Source organism: Eretmochelys imbricata, chromosome 2, assembly GCF_965152235.1.
Source record: "Eretmochelys imbricata isolate rEreImb1 chromosome 2, rEreImb1.hap1, whole genome shotgun sequence".
Classification (NCBI taxonomy): Eukaryota; Metazoa; Chordata; order Testudines; family Cheloniidae; genus Eretmochelys; species Eretmochelys imbricata.
Window position 1 is genome coordinate 225,052,296 of NC_135573.1, and position 18,653 is coordinate 225,070,948.

Consider the following 18,653-nt stretch of genomic DNA (forward strand, 5'->3'; position numbering starts at 1 on the left):
ATGGGAAATCCAGCGGTAGAAACAGGAAAATAAGAAAACAACCCGAGAGCGAGGGCCGGTGAGGAAAGAAAACTGGCACGAATGGTGGCAGATCCTAGGAGGAGCACTATGAACTGGACTTCCCAATTGTGGTGGTGCCATTACAAGAAGTGGAAGGTTGACCAGGGAAGAGTATAAAAACATTGCTCGGGCATGTAGGAATGAAATCAGGAGGGCCAAATTGCACCTGGAGCTGCAGCTAGCGAGAGCTGTCAAGAGTAACAAGAAGGGTTTCTTCAGGTATGTTGGCAACAAGAAGAAAGCCAAGGAAAGTGTGGGCCCCTTAATGAATGAGGGAGGCAACCTAGTGAAGGAGGATGTGGAAAAAGCTAAATGTACTCAGTGCTTTTTTTGCCTGTCTTCACGAACAAGGTCAGCTCCCAGACTGCTGCGCTGGGCATCACAACATGGGGAATAGATGGCCAGCCCTCTGTGGAGAAAGAGGTGGTTAGGGACTATTTAGAAAAGCTGGACGCGCACAAGTCCATGGGGCCGGACGAGTTGCATCCGAGAGTGCTAAAGGAACTGGCGGCTGTGATTGCAGAGCCATTGGCCATTATCTTTGAAAACTCGTGGCGAATGGGGGAAGTCCCGGATGACTGGAAAAAGGCTAATGTAGTGCCAATCTTTAAAAAAGGGAAGAAGGAGGATCCTGGGAACTACAGGCCAGTCAGCCTCACCTCAGTCCCTGGAAAAATCATGCAGCAGGCCCTCAAAGAATCAATCCTGAAGCACTTACATGAGAGGAAAGTGATCAGGAACAGTCAGCATGGATTCACCAAGGGAAGGTCATGCCTGACTAATCTAATCGCCTTCTATGATGAGATTACTGGTTCTGTGGATGAAGGGAAAGCAGTGGATTTATTGTTTCTTGACTTTAGCAAAGCTTTTGACACGGTCTCCCACAGCATTCTTGTCAGCAAGTTAAGGAAGTATGGGCGGATGAATGCACTATAAGGTGGGTAGAAAGTTGGCTAGATTGTCGGGCTCAATGGGTAGTGATCAATGGCTCCATGTCTAGTTGGCAGCCGGTGTCAAGTGGAGTGCCCCAGGGATCGGTCCTGGGGCCGGTTTTGTTCAATATCTTCATAAATGATCTGGAGGATGGTGTGGATTACACTCAGCAAATTTGCGGATGATACTAAACTGGGAGGAGTGGTAGATACGCTGGAGGGCAGGGATAGGATACAGAGGGACCTAGACAAATTGGAGGATTGGGCCAAAAGAAATCTGATGAGGTTCAATAAGGATAAGTGCAGGGTCCTGCACTTAGGACGGAAGAACCCAATGCACAGCTACAGACTAGGGACCGAATGGCTAGGCAGCAGTTCTGTGGAAAAGGACCTAGGGGTGACAGTGGACGAGAAGCTGGATATGAGTCAGCAGTGTGCCCTTGTTGCCAAGAAGGCCAATGGCATTTGGGATGTATAAGTAGGGGCATAGCGAGCAGATCGAGGGACGTGATCATCCCCCTCTATTCGACATTGGTGAGGCCTCATCTGGAGTACTGTGTCCAGTTTCGGGCCCCACACTACAAGAAGGATGTGGATAAATTGGAGAGAGTCCAGCGAAGGGCAACAAAAATTATTAGGGGTCTGGAACACATGACTTATGAGGAGAGGCTGAGGGAACTGGGATTGTTTAGTCTGCAGAAGAGAAGAATGAGGGGGGATTTGATAGCTGCTTTCAGCTACCTGAGAGGTGGTTCCAGAGAGGATGGTTCTAGACTATTCTCAGTGGTAGAAGAGGACAGGACAAGGAGTAATGGTCTCAAGTTGCAGTGAGGGAGGTTTGGGTTGGATATTAGGAAAATCTTTTTCACTAGGAGGGTGGTGAAACACTGGAATGTGTTACCTAGGGAGGTGGTAGAATCTCCTTCCTTAGAAGTTTTTAAGGTCAGGCTTGACAAAGCCCTGGCTGGGATGATTTAATTGGGGATTGGTCCTGCTTTGAGCAGGGGGTTGGACTAGATGACCTCCTGAGGTCCCTTCCAATCCTGATATTCTATGATTCTATGATTCATTAAGCCAAAGAGCTGTCCATGCAGCCCATGAATGGACCAATCAGGCTGCAGTGGTGGGAGTTGGGTACTGCACTTCTCTCTGCTCTGTCAGTTATCATTATTTGTTAAGTACTTTATAGTTGAATAAAGCATCACTCAGTAGGAAATACACTCCAACTCTATCACCACTATTTCTGCCATCCTTCTGTTCCTTCTCTGTCTTTGTACTCCCTGTCTTTGTATTCCCTCTGCATTTCCATCCCTGCAGCAAATCTCAATTCTCACCCAACCTTCATGGGCTTCACTCCCACACCATGGCCTATTCCATCACACAAAATAATCATCAATAAAAGAGTTAATGCTAACGTTAAAATAGCACAATATTAATGGGGGCATCTCTGACTCATTATTTTAGACTGTTTGCAGATTCAGCAGAGCAACATGGCATCTTTTTTTTACTGGACTTGCATTTGGAAGCTTTTCTTTACAGCCAGAAGAGCTACAAACATCTTTTTAAAATGAAAGCTTGGATTCTGCATAATCTGAACAAGTCATGCAAGTCTCAAAAATGTATCAGGGCAGGTTGGATCCGGCTTGAGGCCGGGTGTTTGACACCTGTGCTCCAATAGAGAAAAGTAAACACTACAAATAGAATAGTTCCCTGGGGTTTTAATAGACACATTTTATTACTCACATTTGTAAGGTAGCATATTAATCCAGAAATAAAGAACTTACCAGAAATATTCTTTCGAGTTGGTCTTGAATGTCTTTCATTCCAGGAAAAGCAGCAACTCCTTGAATCATTTCTACAAAGATACAACCCACTCCCCTATTAAAAAAAAAAAGTATAGAATATTAGATTTTCTTGAGATTAAATAATTAATACATTAAACACTTGTCTCTATCACCAGCATTACGTCACCACACTCTTCTGTACAAGGATGGCAGGATGACAACTGGAATGGATGAATGTGTTGAAAACCAATCCATACCTTTAAACAGTCTCTTTTTCAAACATTTTTTCAAGAAACAGTTTCTGCTTAGTTGTCACACTGATGATGTATAAAAAGGATCCATTCACCTAGGGTCATAACCTTGGACCATCTTAAGTAAGGCTCCACAGCAGCTTTGAAAAAGATGTGGCTTGGTTGCAGGAGAAAGAGGGGCAGCAGCAGAGAAAATATCTCTTGAGAGACTGAGACAAGCTTCTGTAGTTCCCCAGGGTCTGGCTTTGTCAGTTGGTTCAGCCATTTGTGCATTCCCAGGGGAAGCTACAGACCCTCATCTGCTTCTCTTCCCTCTGCTCCAAGGGGGATTTGCATCTTCTCCAAGATTTGATGTTCAAGAGCTAATAATCTATTTAGGTATCAGTGGGATGCATGATTTGATAAAACATTTTAATTGTGTTTATTTCAATTACATTTTTTTCTAAATGTATTTATTCTTATCCATGCACACACATTATATATATGCAATATAGATAAACACACTCATTTGTGCACATGCACATGAGAGATCATTTTAACAAAAATCTGTCAATCCAACAGCTTTATGTAGAGTTATACACATTTTACATATCCGTTAAGCTTTCTCAAAGGCAACTAGAGGATTTAACCATGTTACTACCATTCCTTTCAAATCCAAGTTGTGTCCTATAGCTATCTTTGGAAGTCCCAACCTTAACCTCTTATTTAACTTTGTTCTCAGAAGTCGAGTGTTTGGAATATAATCATGAAACATTGTTTTTTTCCTTATTTATGATGGTGACTATTTATTTAGGCAGCAGCATTTAATTTTACTGTCTGTGTATATTGTGAGATGTGTTGTCTGGAAGAAAGTCTCCTAATAAAAACAGATTGCATGTTTTCAGTTAAGTGAGGGAATGTCTCACTGAACATTTGTAGACGCCACTCGGTAAAGATCACCAGCAGAGACCACATTCTTTACTAAAAGAAAAGGAGGACTTGTGGCACCTTAGAGACTAACCAATTTATTTGAGCATAAGCTTTCGTGAGCTACAGCTGTAGCTCACGAAAGCTTATGCTCAAATAAATTGGTTAGTCTCTAAGGTGCCACAAGTCCTCCTTTTCTTTTTGCAAATACAGTCTAACACGGCTGTTACTCTGAAACCATTCTTTACTAAGTTCAGAATGGATAGTCCACTACTGAATAATGCAATAATTTTATTTTAAAGGCAACAGGATACGATTCAAATTTATTAAAAAAGAAAGCTTTTATAATACACCATTATTTTCTGATTCTACTTCTCAAAGATTGAATACCTTATGCAAACATTTTCCTTTACCTCTAGAGAATAAAGAAAAACAACAGACAGTTCAGATCCATCCCTAGTTGTATTCAGTCAGTTTGAAAAGAAGGAGATTAAAAAATGATGTTCCATATGCCCTTGTTGGTTACTGAAGGTACTGGATTGATTAAACTGCCACTCATCATTTACTCTGGTTAATGCATCATTAGGCACAGATAGGCACAATATATCTTCGTCAAATACTTATAAACAGTATTTACATCTCAGGCAAGGAGAAATGCAGAATTTTGGACAGGAGGTATTTACTCAAGATAAAAAAAACTGAATTTGGTCTGGAGGACAGAGGGAGTAGAGTTCTATTTTTGCAACCAGACAACAGACATTAGATTAAATTAGTTTAAAATTTGAAGAGCATGTACAGGTATCTACAGACAAGCACTTAATGCATATTTGTATTTGAAATACAATAGAAGATTAAGATTTTAGCAAAGAATTTTATATATTGCCTCTCAAAATCTTACTTGCATATTTAATGGAAATTGACTCCGGTATGGACTAAAAATTGGATGAAGATCTGTAAATTCATTATTAATATACTGCAATGTCATAAGTGCTACAAGGACTATTTTAGATATTGTTTGACACCATATTTTTTATTATCTGGAATAATTCAAGTAATGTGCTTTTTATCCCTTAAAACATGATGCTAAATCAGGAGGTGTTGTTAAACATCACTGATGAGAAAAATAGAGAGACTTATAGGGCTCAATCTTGTAACATTCTGGCTACAACCTAATAAAGCACTTAAGCTCATGTTTAATTTTAAGCACAAGAGTAGCCCCATTCACCCAGCATACTGCAGGATTGAGCCCTTAGAGGGGACAAAAATATGGGCAGAAAATAACAAAATAAGATTCCTTCTGGGAAAAGGTAAGAAAACACACCTTAGAAAAAATAAACTAAAATACAGATATACAATAGAAGGAAAATACATAGAAAGCCATAATACCAAGTAAGGATCTTGGGGTAATGAAGCTCATGCAAGTCAATAGGAGTTTTCCCATTGACTTCAACAGACTTTAGTTTAGATCATGACCATAAGGAATAGAAAACTGAGTATGAGTACATGATAGCCAAAAAAAATTTTGTAATCAAAAATCAAAACGCATTTGTATTGTATGAGCACAGATACCAAATCTCTATGCAGCCATTAAGTCTGTGTACATTTTCAGGCATCCCAAAACAAGAACATATCAACAAACGGGGGGGATTTCTTAGCAGAGCAACAAAAATGATTATTACTGGAAAAACTGACTTGTAAGGAAAAGAAAAAAGAACTCCATATATTATTCTTGGGTAAAATAATGAATGGGGCGGGGGGAGGGCGAGGCGGAAATAGGATGACTCTGTACAAGTATCTGAAAAATATGAAAAACAAAGAGGACAAGGAATTGCTTTGGATTTCACTGGTCCCCAGAACTGAATATATAACAAAGAGGGTAGAAGTAATGAGATGCAACTAAGAAACAGAAAATTTAGGGTGAGAGTTAAGGAAAACTGCCTAATACTGAGGTCAATTATACTGTGCAATAGCCTCCCAAAGGAATGGAAGGTCCACTACTCAAGTCATAAAACTAGTCTGGATGAAATACTTAAGTATATTTTCCAGGGAACTATCTTATCTTGCATTAAGCGGCAGGTGGACAAGATGAGCTAATAGATCTCGCCCATCTCTAGCTTCTGTGATACAAGGTTAATCAGAGCATATTTCATACTTCAAGAAGTAACTTTGCTTCTATTGTCTCTCCCCCTCACTCTATACCCACCCCATTATTTATTTATATATTATTTGTACACATACATACATACCCTATAGTGAGTGACATTTTCAGGTAAAGTGTTTGAGAAAGTGTGTGTGTCACATTGAAGAACTTTGGCAATAGTTCAAGAATTTGATTTAGCATTTCCTACACCCTTTGGAGGTGGTCTGAATTCTAATTTGCAAACTGAGTTGCTGGGCTTTTGGATACTTGATTCAGGAATCTTTGAAATGGAACAAAATGGGATAACCTTGCAAAGCAAACATGACAAACTTAAATGACAGCCATTGAATGTTGAAATGTGTGACTTACCCTCTGACAACAATAAGCATGACTAAGCCTATTGATGTACTGATGATACCATGTGTGGCCATCCATCTAATATTGTCCACCCTAATTTCCTAGGGCTATATCCATCACCATACTACACAGAGAACTATAAAGGAAGAGTTCATGTTGTAGCTCAATGGGTTACTCTGAAATTTGAATTTAGATAACAAATGACTATCTAATGAGAAGCTTAAATGGCTACAGAAATTCCATTTTTATGCAGAGCATTTGTAGGCCAAGAGTCGCAGCTCGTAAAAAATAACTTGTTTGGTTGCCATTATACAATATTTTAAGAAACTAATTTTTGTTTTAATTCTGAAGAATTCTGTCCATATAACATTTGATATAATGCACAAATTCAAATTACAATCTATTTGGATATGAATTTATAAAGCCTTTGCAATATCTCTTTTACTTGACACTTTATCTAAAAACTTATTAAGATTATTCATGTCCATTGAAGTTGCTGGGGTGTGTGGTGTTTTGGTTTTTTTTTTTTTTTTTTTTACTTCTGAAGAGATCCATATAAGTGACTGCAGAGCTATTTTTGATTAACAAGTTGTTTTCATACTGATTTTTATTGTTTTATTTAAATGCAGATTTTAAAATTTGCGTGGACAATTGGGGAACTTCACTATAACAAACGTTGAATAGTCTTTGCTGAATGAACAGCTTTTCTATTGCATTAATTTGCTAACAAGAGACGATATTCAGCATCATGTCACTTCAGAATCGACATTCAGATTTTGAAGACCCAAGAAAGCTACATCTGGCCATGAAGCCTGACTTCAGATTGCAAGATTTGGCTCTCTGGGAGGAGACATATTTTGAAAGCACTAAATGATCACTTTAATACTTCTGATAAAGTTACTTAACATTTATAAAAAACACAAGAGGAATAATTCATGTAACTCAGATTTTGCGCCAGTTTTCCAAAAGTGACAGTCCTTTTTTATTATAATACCTGCTTAGTATTTTCTCCATCACCACCAAGAGGCAATATTGGAATACTGAATGCTTTACTAACACCAAAGGTAAACACTACAGAAACTAGAAACAATGGGTTGCACTTCAAAAAAAGTACATGTTCAGGATTAATAGCGAAGTAAGGACAATTAAACAGATTTTGCTTCAGCTACTTTACTAAATTTGAAATTGTATACACCAATTTTTACTCCCAGGAAAGGCCTTGTATCAAGTCAATGTGTGGATGTATAATACATCTCTGAATAAGGTATTGTAAAGGATAAACTGTATGTAACCTTGACTAATAAGCCTGCACCTGCAAGGAATTGTTGCTTTTAACTACCCCTGATTCCTGGAATCTGGTTCTCTGACAGAAACCACCATCGACTTTAATGAGTCCAGGATTTCACCCCTGTTGTCTATAGGCATGATCTCCAAGGAGCTGAGAACACTCAACTCCCACTGAGGGGTCTAATACCTTGCAGAATTGTGTCACATGATTGAACCCTAAAAAAACTAAATATCACTGGTTTCAGCAGATGGATGTTTATTAAAGGTGAATGAATAATTTGCAGTAAATAATTTAACAGCTGCCAAGCTATGGTATTTAAGTTTGAGCCAGGTAGGAGCCATGCAGGGCTGCACTGACCCAGATGGAGCTTGGATAGGGACTGTTCTACACACAAAGTTGCACAGTTTTTCCTGAAGTGTGATTGTGCAGGCAGGGACACATTTGTCTTGGAGATGAAATGCATGGCTTCACAGATGGTGTCTGCGACGCTGGGAATGTAGGTGCCAGCTCTTGACAAAGCTTTAGAGCTCAGCCAAGCACTGACAAATTCATTGCTGGAAACCAGTCTGTTTCATCTGTGTGTTAGTATGGTTAAGATGGGTATTTGACTTATAACAATGTGTTTAGACTTTATGAAATGCTTGTCAGTTTCTACATGAATTAAGCTCACTTATAATATCTGGATCACATACTATAAGGTAATATTTAAGTTTTTGCTTTGTAACTATAAAAAATGTTTGCTCTAAAACTGTGAACCCAGTCAGGAGGGATTGTTTCCTGCCCATCAAGAAGGCCTATCAAAACTAAATGAGCCACTGCAGGACATCACAATACAAAGACTTAGTTAATTACCTCTTACTACCATAAAGAGGCTACCTGTAAAAGGGCTCATCCCATGGGCTTGAAGTCTGGAAGAAGGAAATAAAAATACCTGACAAAATACCTCTTTTGTTGTCTGGACTCTCACAGGACCAGAGCTATGAAACAGAAACAGAGATCCCCAAGATCAACCTGGGTTAGCCCTAAAAGATATTCAGAGCTGACAGATTACTACAGTTCTCTCACCTTTTGGAACCATAGACTGTAGCTTATTTGTGTATATATGCTTGCCTGCTTTAACCTTGTAATAACTCTTTCTTTTCTTAGTTAATAGATAATAGTTAATAGATCTTTTCTTAGATAATTTACTATAGGATTGGCTTCAAGCATTGTCTTTGGTGAGAGATCTAAGGCACAAAATGACCTGGTGTAAGTGACTGGTCCTTTGGGACTGGGAGTAACCTGAATATTTTGTGATCTCTGGTGTATAGCAACCATCTATCACTAAGTCCAACTTGCCTGGGTGGCACGATAGACTGGAGTGCCAAGGAAACTGACTGACTCAGGGGAAAGACTGTTCTAGTGCTTTAGGAGTTCACACTTGTTACTAAGACGGTGAAATCTAATTATAGAACACACAACCAGTGTGGGGTCTTTCCCCTGCTTCTTGACAGTCTGTCCTGAGTCTGGCACTCATAGTCATGAGCCACTCCAGACAGTCTGACAGTGTTTATGGGAGGGCTTTAGGTTCCTCAAGCATGAAATGCTGTTCTGGGAAGGAGGACTGCTGGGAAGACATGGGTCCACCTGACCATAAAGGGGAAGAGCATTTTCATGCATTGACTGGCCAATCTAGTGGGGAGGGCTTTAAATTAGGTTCAAGAGGGCAGGTGTATAACCCACAAGTAAGTATAAAAAAAGGGAACCTTAACAGAGGACTAAAGGTGGGGGCAGAGAAAGATGAAAAATCACAATAGGGTCATGGGAGCAAAAAGGGTAGCAGTGGGGAAATCTACTCAGCATCTCAGATGTCTGCACACAAATGCAAGTAGCATGGGGAACAAACAGAAGGAACTGGAATTATTAATAGATAAGCAAATCATGACTTACTTGGTATCACAGTGCCTTGGTGGGATAAATCTTCTGACTGGAATAGAGGGGTATACCTTGCTCAGGAAGGACGGTGGAGAGGGTAGGGAGGAGGTTTTACATCAAGAAAATATACATTTGTTCTGAGGTCAAGAGGGAAGTGAGTAGCAGACCAGTTGAAAGTTTCCGAGAGCAGATAAAAAGGGAAAGAAACAGGAGTCATGCCATGGCTGGGGTCTAGTACAGACCATCGAACCAGCAGGAGAATGTGAATCAGTCATTTTAGAATAAACAATAGAAATTTCAAAAACACAAGGCCTGATAGTAATTGGGGACTTTAACTACCTAGACATCTGTTGGAAAACTAATAAGGCAAAACACAAAATGTCCAATAAGTTCTTGAAATGTATCGTGTATGATTTCTTGTTTCAGCAAGTGGAGGGCATAATAGGAGGGGCAGCCATTTTAGATCTGATTCTAACAGAGAGGAATTGGTTGCAAACCTCAAGATTAAAGACAATATGGGTGAAATTATCATAACTGATAGATTTGATTAATTTAAGGAAAGGAAGGAGTGAGAGCAGCAGAATAAGGACAGTGGACTTAAAAAATCTGCTTTTCGGAAAACAGAGAACTGGTAGGTAAGGTCCCATGTGAAAAAAAAATCTGAGGGAAAATGAGTGCACGAGACCTGGTAGTTTCTCAGAGACAATAGTATTAAAGGTACCATGCCAAACGATTTCTATGTGAAAGAAATATAGCAAGAATAGTCAGAGGCCAATATGGAGCTCTTTAATTACATGAAAACTGTAAAGGAATCCTACAAAAAGTGGAAACATTAACAAATTGCATGAGTACAAAAGAATAGAGCAAATATGTTGGGACAAAAGCAGAAAGGCTAAAGCACAAAGTGAGTTATATCTAGCAAGGGTCATAAAAGGTAATAAGAAGGGCTCTATAAATACATTAGGAGCAAGAGAAAGATGAAGGGAAGTGTAGGTGGGGAAGGAGAATAATAACTGCTAACATCAAGGAGATTGAACTATTTAATGCCTATTTTGCTTCAGTCTTTAATACAAAGGTAAATTGTGATCATATACTTAACACAATTAGTATTAAGAAGGGGGGAAGGAACGTGAGCCAAAATAGGAAATGAACAGATTAAAGAATATTTAGATGTATTCAAGTCATCCAGGCCTGATGAAATTCATCCTAGCGTACTTAAGGAGCTAGCTAAAGCAATCTTGGAACCAATACAGATTATCTTTGGGAACTCATGGAGGATGGGTGAGAGCACAGAGGAATAAAGAAGGGCAAACACAGAACCTCGCTTTAAAAAGGAGAACAATGGGGAATTATAGACTAGTCTGCCTAACTTGATACCTGGTAAGACACTGGAACAAATATTAAACAAGTTAGATATGTTCAAGTTGGCAGGGCCTGATGAAGTTCACCCCAGGGTTTTTAAAGAACTAGCTGAAGAAATCTGGGAAACATCAGCGATTTATCTTTGAGAGCTCATGGAGGGTGAGTGATGTTCCAGAGGACTAAGAAAGAGCAAATACAGTACCTCTCTTTAAAAATGAGAACAAAGAGGACCTGAAAAAGTATATCCCAGTCAACCTAACTTTGATACCTGGAAAGATACTGGAAGACATTATTAAACAATCAATTTGTCATCACCTAGCGGATAATAATGTAATAAATAATAGCCAACATGAATTTCTCAGGAACAAATCATACCACCCCAACTTAATTTCCTTCTATGACAATGTTTCTGGCCTGGTAGATGAAGGGGAAGCTGTAGATGTGATATATCTTGATTTTAGTAAGGCTTTTGACAGTCCCACATGACAGTCTCATAAGCAAACTGGGGAAATGTGGTTTAGAAGAAATTAATATAAAGTGGGTGCAAAACTAATTGAAAGACCTAACTAAAAGAGTAGTTATCAATGGTTCGCTGTTAAATTCAGGGGATGTATATACAGTACTGTCCTGCAAGGGAGTGGTCTTAGACTGATACTATTCAATGTTTTCATTAATTAGTTGGATAATTGAGTGGAGAGTATTATAAAATTTGTGGATGACACCAAGTTAGAAGGGGTTGCAAGAATTTTGGAGGACAGGATTAGAATTCAAAATGACCCTGACAACTTGGAGAATTGGTCTGAAATCAACAAGATGAAATTCAATAAAGACAAGTGCAAAGTACTACACTTAGAAAGGAATAATGAAATTAATAACTACAAAATAAGGAAAAAACCAGCGAGGTGATACTACTACTGAAATGGATCTGGGGGTTATAGTGAATCACACATTGAATATGAGCCAACAATGTGAAGCAGTTGCAAAAAAAAATAGGGGGGGCCTAATATTCTGGGATGTATTAACAGCAGCGTCATACATAAGGCACAAGAGGGAATTGTCCCACTGTATTCAGCTCTGGTGAGGCTTCAGCTAGAGTAATGTGTCCAGTTCTGGGCATCACACTTTAAGATGTGAACAAATTGGAGAGAATCCAGAGAAGAGCAACAAAAATTATAAAAGGTTAAGAAAACATGAACTATGAGGAAAGGTGAAAAAAACTGAGCATGTGTAGTCTTAAGAAAAGATGACTGAGGAAGGACCTCATAACAGTCTTCAAATGTACTAAGGCCTGTTTTTAAGAGGGTGGTGATCAATTGTTCTCTATGTCCACTGAAGGTAGGACAAGAAATCACCAACTTAATCTGAAGCAAGGGAGATATAAATTAGTTATTAGGAAAAGCTTTTTAGCTATAAGGTAATTAATCACTGGAATAGGCTTCTCAGGGAGATTATGGAATCCCCATCATTATCTAACCTGTTCTTAAAAACTTCCAGACACCAGCCAAAAATGGTCTACATATACTTGGTCCTTAGTCTGCACAGGGAGCTGAACTAATTTACATCTTGAGGACTCTGATGGGGTGTGTTCCCCTCACTTGCCGTGAATGGGGTTAATGCAGACCAGTGAGACCAATTAACCTATTAGGCTGCAAGCTGGGGTATAGTTAGGCTGAGAGGAAAACCCTATTTAGGGGAAGCTCACGTCTGCAGGAACAAGCAGGGCCTCTATAAAGCCAGGGAGCAGGGAAGTAGTCTGCAGTCATTGCCTGCGGAAAGGGAGGTGTGTTTGGGGCTACAGAATTTATTCTCCAGTTACTCCCTGGGAGAAGGCAGTTTAAGATGGCAAATCCCCCTGAGGGCAGGAGGCGGAAGTGTAGGAAGGGCTCAGGGAAAACACAGGTTTAGGTGAAGGTGAAGGTTTAGGTGAAGACTTTACCTGCTGCTTAGAAGGTCCCCGGCTACAACCCGGAGTAGAGGCGGGAACCCAGGTGGGCCTGGGTTCCCCTACCAGCCACTAGGAAAGTGGCACCATCAGAGCAGTGAATGAGAAGACTTCCTGAGACAATTTGTAAGGAAAGACTCTGATAACCTGGAAGGGGAGGACTACAGTAACCTGGCCAGAGGGCCAAGCCACAAAGACAGAGCACCCTGAATCACAGACAGAGAGCAAGAGAGAGAGAGAGCAGGGCATGCAGCGAGCAGTGGAAGTGGGCGTTGGACCTGGAAAAAGCTGATCCCCAGAGTGGCTAGGAGGAGGAGGCCCCTAGCAGTGAGTAGACCCCGTGACAAGGACCCTGCCAGCCATACATTTATTATCCTGATTCTATGCTTATTCAAAACAACTGCATGCTCATACGTGATGCTGTCTATTAATGGAACTGGTCAGAAAAAGAGGTGGTTTTTTACTGGTGAAAAATTTCAATGAAAATCCGAAACATTTTGATTCAGAAATGTCGCTGCAGTGGCTCACGGCCGTTGTCACTTGGGTGCCTCATGCTTCCATTCTCTTCTATGGGCTGTGCTCCCTGGTCAGACTATATCTCCTGTGATTGCCTCCCCTCTTGGAGAGGGGAGACAGTAACTCCTGGCTGTTGTGCATCATGGGCAATGTTTTCTAGCCAAGGAGCCTGGCCCTTTGTAGGTGAATGGGGATAGTAGGCAACCAAACAACAACTCCCACGAGGGAGTACATCCAAATAAAAATATTTGGACTTTTTCCAACAAAATGATATTTTGTTGATGAAAATTTTTAAATTTCACAAAACAAAGTTCATTTAGTCAAAAATTCAATGTTTCATGAGGTAAAATTTTTAATCCATGTTAGTTCTGAAGGGTGCGATCAGATTCTTTTCTGGCTCATTTAACCGCCTAAAAACTAAGGTTCTGAAGAGTGGTTCTGTGGTTCCCCTCCCCGTGCTGCAATGTTCCATTCCAAATAAAATATACCCTGTCAAGGTTTCTTCCCCACTCTGAACTCTAGGGTACAGATGTGGGGCCTGCATGAAAGACCCCCTAAGCTTATTCTTACCAGCTTAGGTTAAAAGCTGCCATCACCAAAGTATTACACAAAGAACAGGAAAAGTGCCCACTTGAAAACGTCTTCCCCCCAAAATATCCCCCCAAGCACTATACCCCCTTTCCTGGGGAAGGCTTGATAAAAATCCTCACCAATTTGCATAGGTGAACACAGACCCAAACCCTTGGATCTTAAGAACAATGAACAGCAATCAGGTTCTTAAAAGAAGAATTTTAATTAAAGAAAAAGTAAAAGAATCACCTCTGTAAAATCAGGATGGTAAATACCTTACAGGGTAATCAGATTCAAAACATAGAGAATCCCTCTAGGCAAAACCTTAAGTTACAAAAAGACACAAAAATAGGAATATAGATTCCATTCAGCACAACTTATTTTATCAGCCATTTAAACAAAAGAGAATCTAACGCACATCTAACTAGATTACTTACTAACTCTTTACAGGAGTTCTGACCTGCATTCCTGCTCTGGTCCCGGCAAAAGCAGCACACAGACAGAGAGAAACCTTTGTTTCCCCCCACCCCCCACACCGTTTTGAAAGTATCTTGTCTCCTCATTTGTCATTTTGGTCAGGTACCAGCGAGGTTATCTTAGCTTCTTAACCCTTTACAGGTGAAAGGGTTTTTCCTCTGGCCAGGAGGGATTTAAAGGTATTTACCCTTCCCTTTATATTTATGACATACCCCATTTGCAAAATCATTTTGTGTGTGCATCTGTGCAAGTAAACTCAACTGCTCAGATTCTGAGAAACAGAACACCAAATTGAGCAGCATTTGCCCAGCAAAATTTGCCTGTTGAATATGTATTTCCTATTCTTAGGGAGTTTTTGTTTTTCGGTTTCCTTTGTGTAATAAGGAGATTTCAAAACTGAATTCTCTGGTATGTATGAAACATCTCTAAAATTGACACACCTTTGTTGATAGATCTGGTAAATGTGTAATGCCAAACTAAAGACAATATTCTTCAGGAACAGGAAACTAAAATTAAATGACTTTCCAACAGCTAAGAACAAAAGAGGCTTCTCACATGAACCTGACCCCGGGAGAATTTTCCAATCACAGATTAATTCATCTGATAAAACTGCTCATTGTCAGTATCTTTTCCGGAAGTTTAATTAACAATATCTTGATGGTTATCACAGCATCCTGACCTCTTAAGGATTAGTATTTCTCTGGAGTAGAACTTGTTATGGTTGAGAGCATCAAGGGCAAAAGAACCAATTTTCCCTGCTGTTGTCTCTCTTTGGTGCCTCAAACAACTAGTGCTTCACAGTGTAGTGGGATTACTAGCCCCAGACTCTTTCATTGAAAACTGTTTACAAGGGATGTAGAATAAAGATGCCTCTGTCATGTCCCCTGTGTAAACAGATAATGTAATGCACCTGTGTCCTAGAGAAGACCATTTTTATATACTATCTTAATTGTTGTCATAGGTCTGGATTGGACAAGTATTCATGAAAGCAGACAGAGGATTATGGTAAATACTCAATTCTGCTTTCCAATAATGGGAGAACAGATTACAAAAGCAAAATAGGGATCATTGTACCTGGGAGGAGAGGGAGCGAACAGATTGTGCATACGTAAAATATAAAGCTCGAGATGACTACTCTTCTTTAAGCTGAAATCTGCACTGAGATCACTGTCATCCCAGCTGCTACAAAGTTAAATAAATTAATGTAAATCTGAAGGCAGAAATGTAATGGAGATAATGGTGATCTAATATGCAATTGCATTACATTTGACAGGAAAAGTTATAAGTGATTTCTTCCACAGTGATAAGCACAGTTAATGTTAATTAATTAAATGAAATTTTAAAAATTGGCACATTGCTTATTTTACCTGAATTGTGACTAACCTGTCAGGCATTCATTGTATCTTTTAAAACAAAGAAATCTGTAGTATGGATAAAATATAATAAGACAGTTGCCAGCTGTTTGGCAAATATAGATTATAGCCAGCTACATGTTAAAATAAAATATCCATAGGGACTTCCAGCTTTTAAAAAACAGATGTAGCAGTGCTTACATTGTGAGAATCAAAAAGCCATTAATAACTTCCTTGAATCAAGTATCTCAGCTGCTCAAGCTCAGTTCTTCTTGTAAGAAACAAACAGATAAGTATAACAGGTTTTTTACATTTTTATATTACCTTTATATGGTTTTTAGTGTTTTATAAAACCTCTAGGTATAGAAGCTTAAAGATTATTTCCCCTGCACTGACTTTCAGAGGACTAAAATCGAAGGATTAAAAAAATTTATACCAGAGGCAGTGTTAAATGGTACTTTTACCTACCAGTAAGTCCTCATCAAGAAAAAAAGCATATCCAAGGCTATCATAACTCCTTGATGCAGTCTCAGGTTGCATAATATGTTCACACAATGCCACAGTATCATATGCTGACAGCAGTAAATCACAACGCACATTGTATTGATTTCCATCACTAGCTGACACCATTGATGTATGTATGTCTTCATTAATATTCTTTTACTGCCAGAGGCTATTTAAACAGAAAGCTGGAAAATGTAATACTGTATGTGGATCATTAGCTTCTAGTTACTAGCCTAATGCCCTACTATGGCAAATGAAGCATAAAAATAGCCCACAGTCACTGCCACCTGCTTCCCAGCCACTGTCCAGTGGTTAATATTTGCACTCCTATCACACAGCTGCTCTTCTACTCAATAGCAGATCCATGTTCAATTCCTTGGAAACCCCAATTAAATGTCATTTATCATGGCTAAAGTCAGTGCCTTATGAGCTTTTTTCTAAATGGAAAAAACAGATGTGTATTTTCTCTCAATACTATTTAAATATTTCCATAAAGTGACTGTCTGCTTTTGCAATGAAGATGTATGTGATGAATCAGGACACAGAAGGCACACTAACATAAGGACGTAACACTAATAATTGTATATGGATGGTAATGTCACACAAACACACTTGTTGGTAATGAATTATCTTGGCATCTGATACAAGCAAGGATTCTCTTTCTCTTTTCATTCTGGGAAATCATTACTTAGTCGAATTTAATCGTGGCCCAACAATATGCTGCTTCTGTAAAAGAGCTCCCATACGATCTGTTCTCCAATATGCCTTACTGTTAGACGTACCAAGTTCATAAAAATATTTTCAACAGGCAAGATCTCCTGCATTTCCTGAATATAAACTGGAGAACATGGGGTGGTGTGGGGTGGGGTGTGAACCTCACTGTTCAGTCCTTTCATGTGCCATCTGAGTGAACTGTGTGCTCTGAATAACATTCTGATCCTGTGATTGCTCAGTGTCAGAACACTGTGCCAGTGCACTGGATTCATAGCTTTGATCAGTACAATCAGTGTTGCCTCATTTTTCATTTGGAACAAAGCTTTCTCCCCGAGCACCCTGGATCTCTTTTGGGCCTGTGTTAAAGGTCCTGCCACCAGGGGATGTCAATATTTTATGTCCGTTATTTAAGACATTTTCTTTTTGTGCCCTCCAGCAAGCACCCTTGCCTCACCGCCGAGATCCAGACATGGAATATGATTACACTGGTTAGGTCCTTCCTGGACTTCACTTTTATTAGAGTGCTCTCTCTCTCTCTCTGTGATATGGGATAGGATGCAGAGATAAAATTTCTAGACACCATTAATGGTTGCTTCTTGGACCAGCTAATCCTGGAACCCACAATGAGAGAGGCAATTCTTGATTTAGTTCTAAGTAGCACACAGGATCTTGTCCAAGTCGTGAATATAGCTGAACTGCTCAGTAACAGTAACCATAATGTAATTAAATTTAACATTCTTGTGCGAGAGGAAATACCAGAGATACCCAGGTTGCCTTTATAGTAAATCTAAAGTATCTCTGTTGCATATTTATGGTTTAATTTGGTCTCCCAGTTTGGCACGGTAACTCTGCACAGTTCAGATGAACATTCCATGTCATTTTTTGTAAAGTATTTGCTAATAGAACTGGTCAAAAATGCAAATTTTTTTGGTCAGGAATTTCCAAAATATTTTTCTTTAATAAAATCCTGTAAAAATGTTTCAGTTTTCAATGAAAAAACAAGAACCAAAGAAGTTTTGGTCTTCAAAAACCACTTTTTTTTTTTTGGGGGGGGGGGGGTTCAAAAACTAAAAAAGGATAATCAAATCAACCCCCCTGAAAGTTTTACTGAATATTTTTGTTTTTTGTTGAAAAGCTGAAAAATTTCAACCAAAATGAAAATTTTGCACAAAATTTTTTGTTTTGTTCAAAAAGCCATTCCACATCAAAGAAAATGTTTTGGCCAAATCTATTTATGAATTTTGCAGAGAAAACTTTTGAAAATGCTCCCTTCTTGGAATTTTTCTTGCAGTTCTTTGGGTTCCTCTAGCTAAAATCAGCAGCCCCACAATTCCCTACTTAAACACACACTGAAAGCACACAGAGATTAAATCTGATCATTTAGGACAAATTTGAATAAGTTAAACACATGGAGTTTTTCCTTTTTTATGATAACCTAAATGGACAGTGCCAAGTTTGACTGACAGAAATCCTCAGATCCATCAGCTACTTTCATTCTCGAACGTACCCAGATTCACCAGCTGTGCTCTGAATGTTCCCCTATCGACTCAGGTTGCTCTCTGGACAGAGATGAGACTCTACGAG

The 18,653-nt window shown here is 39.3% G+C and overlaps 1 protein-coding gene across 2 annotated transcripts in view; it reads right to left on the minus strand.

Moving 5' to 3' along the window:
- CDK14 (cyclin dependent kinase 14) overlaps positions 1 to 18,653 on the minus strand; it is a 282,959-nt gene that overhangs the window by 100,404 nt on the left and 163,902 nt on the right. For both annotated transcript variants that reach the window (XM_077809416.1, XM_077809415.1), the window contains exon 8: positions 2,777 to 2,870. In XM_077809416.1, the coding sequence (XP_077665542.1) occupies positions 2,777 to 2,870 (94 nt within the window). The remainder of the gene's footprint in view (positions 1 to 2,776; positions 2,871 to 18,653) is intronic.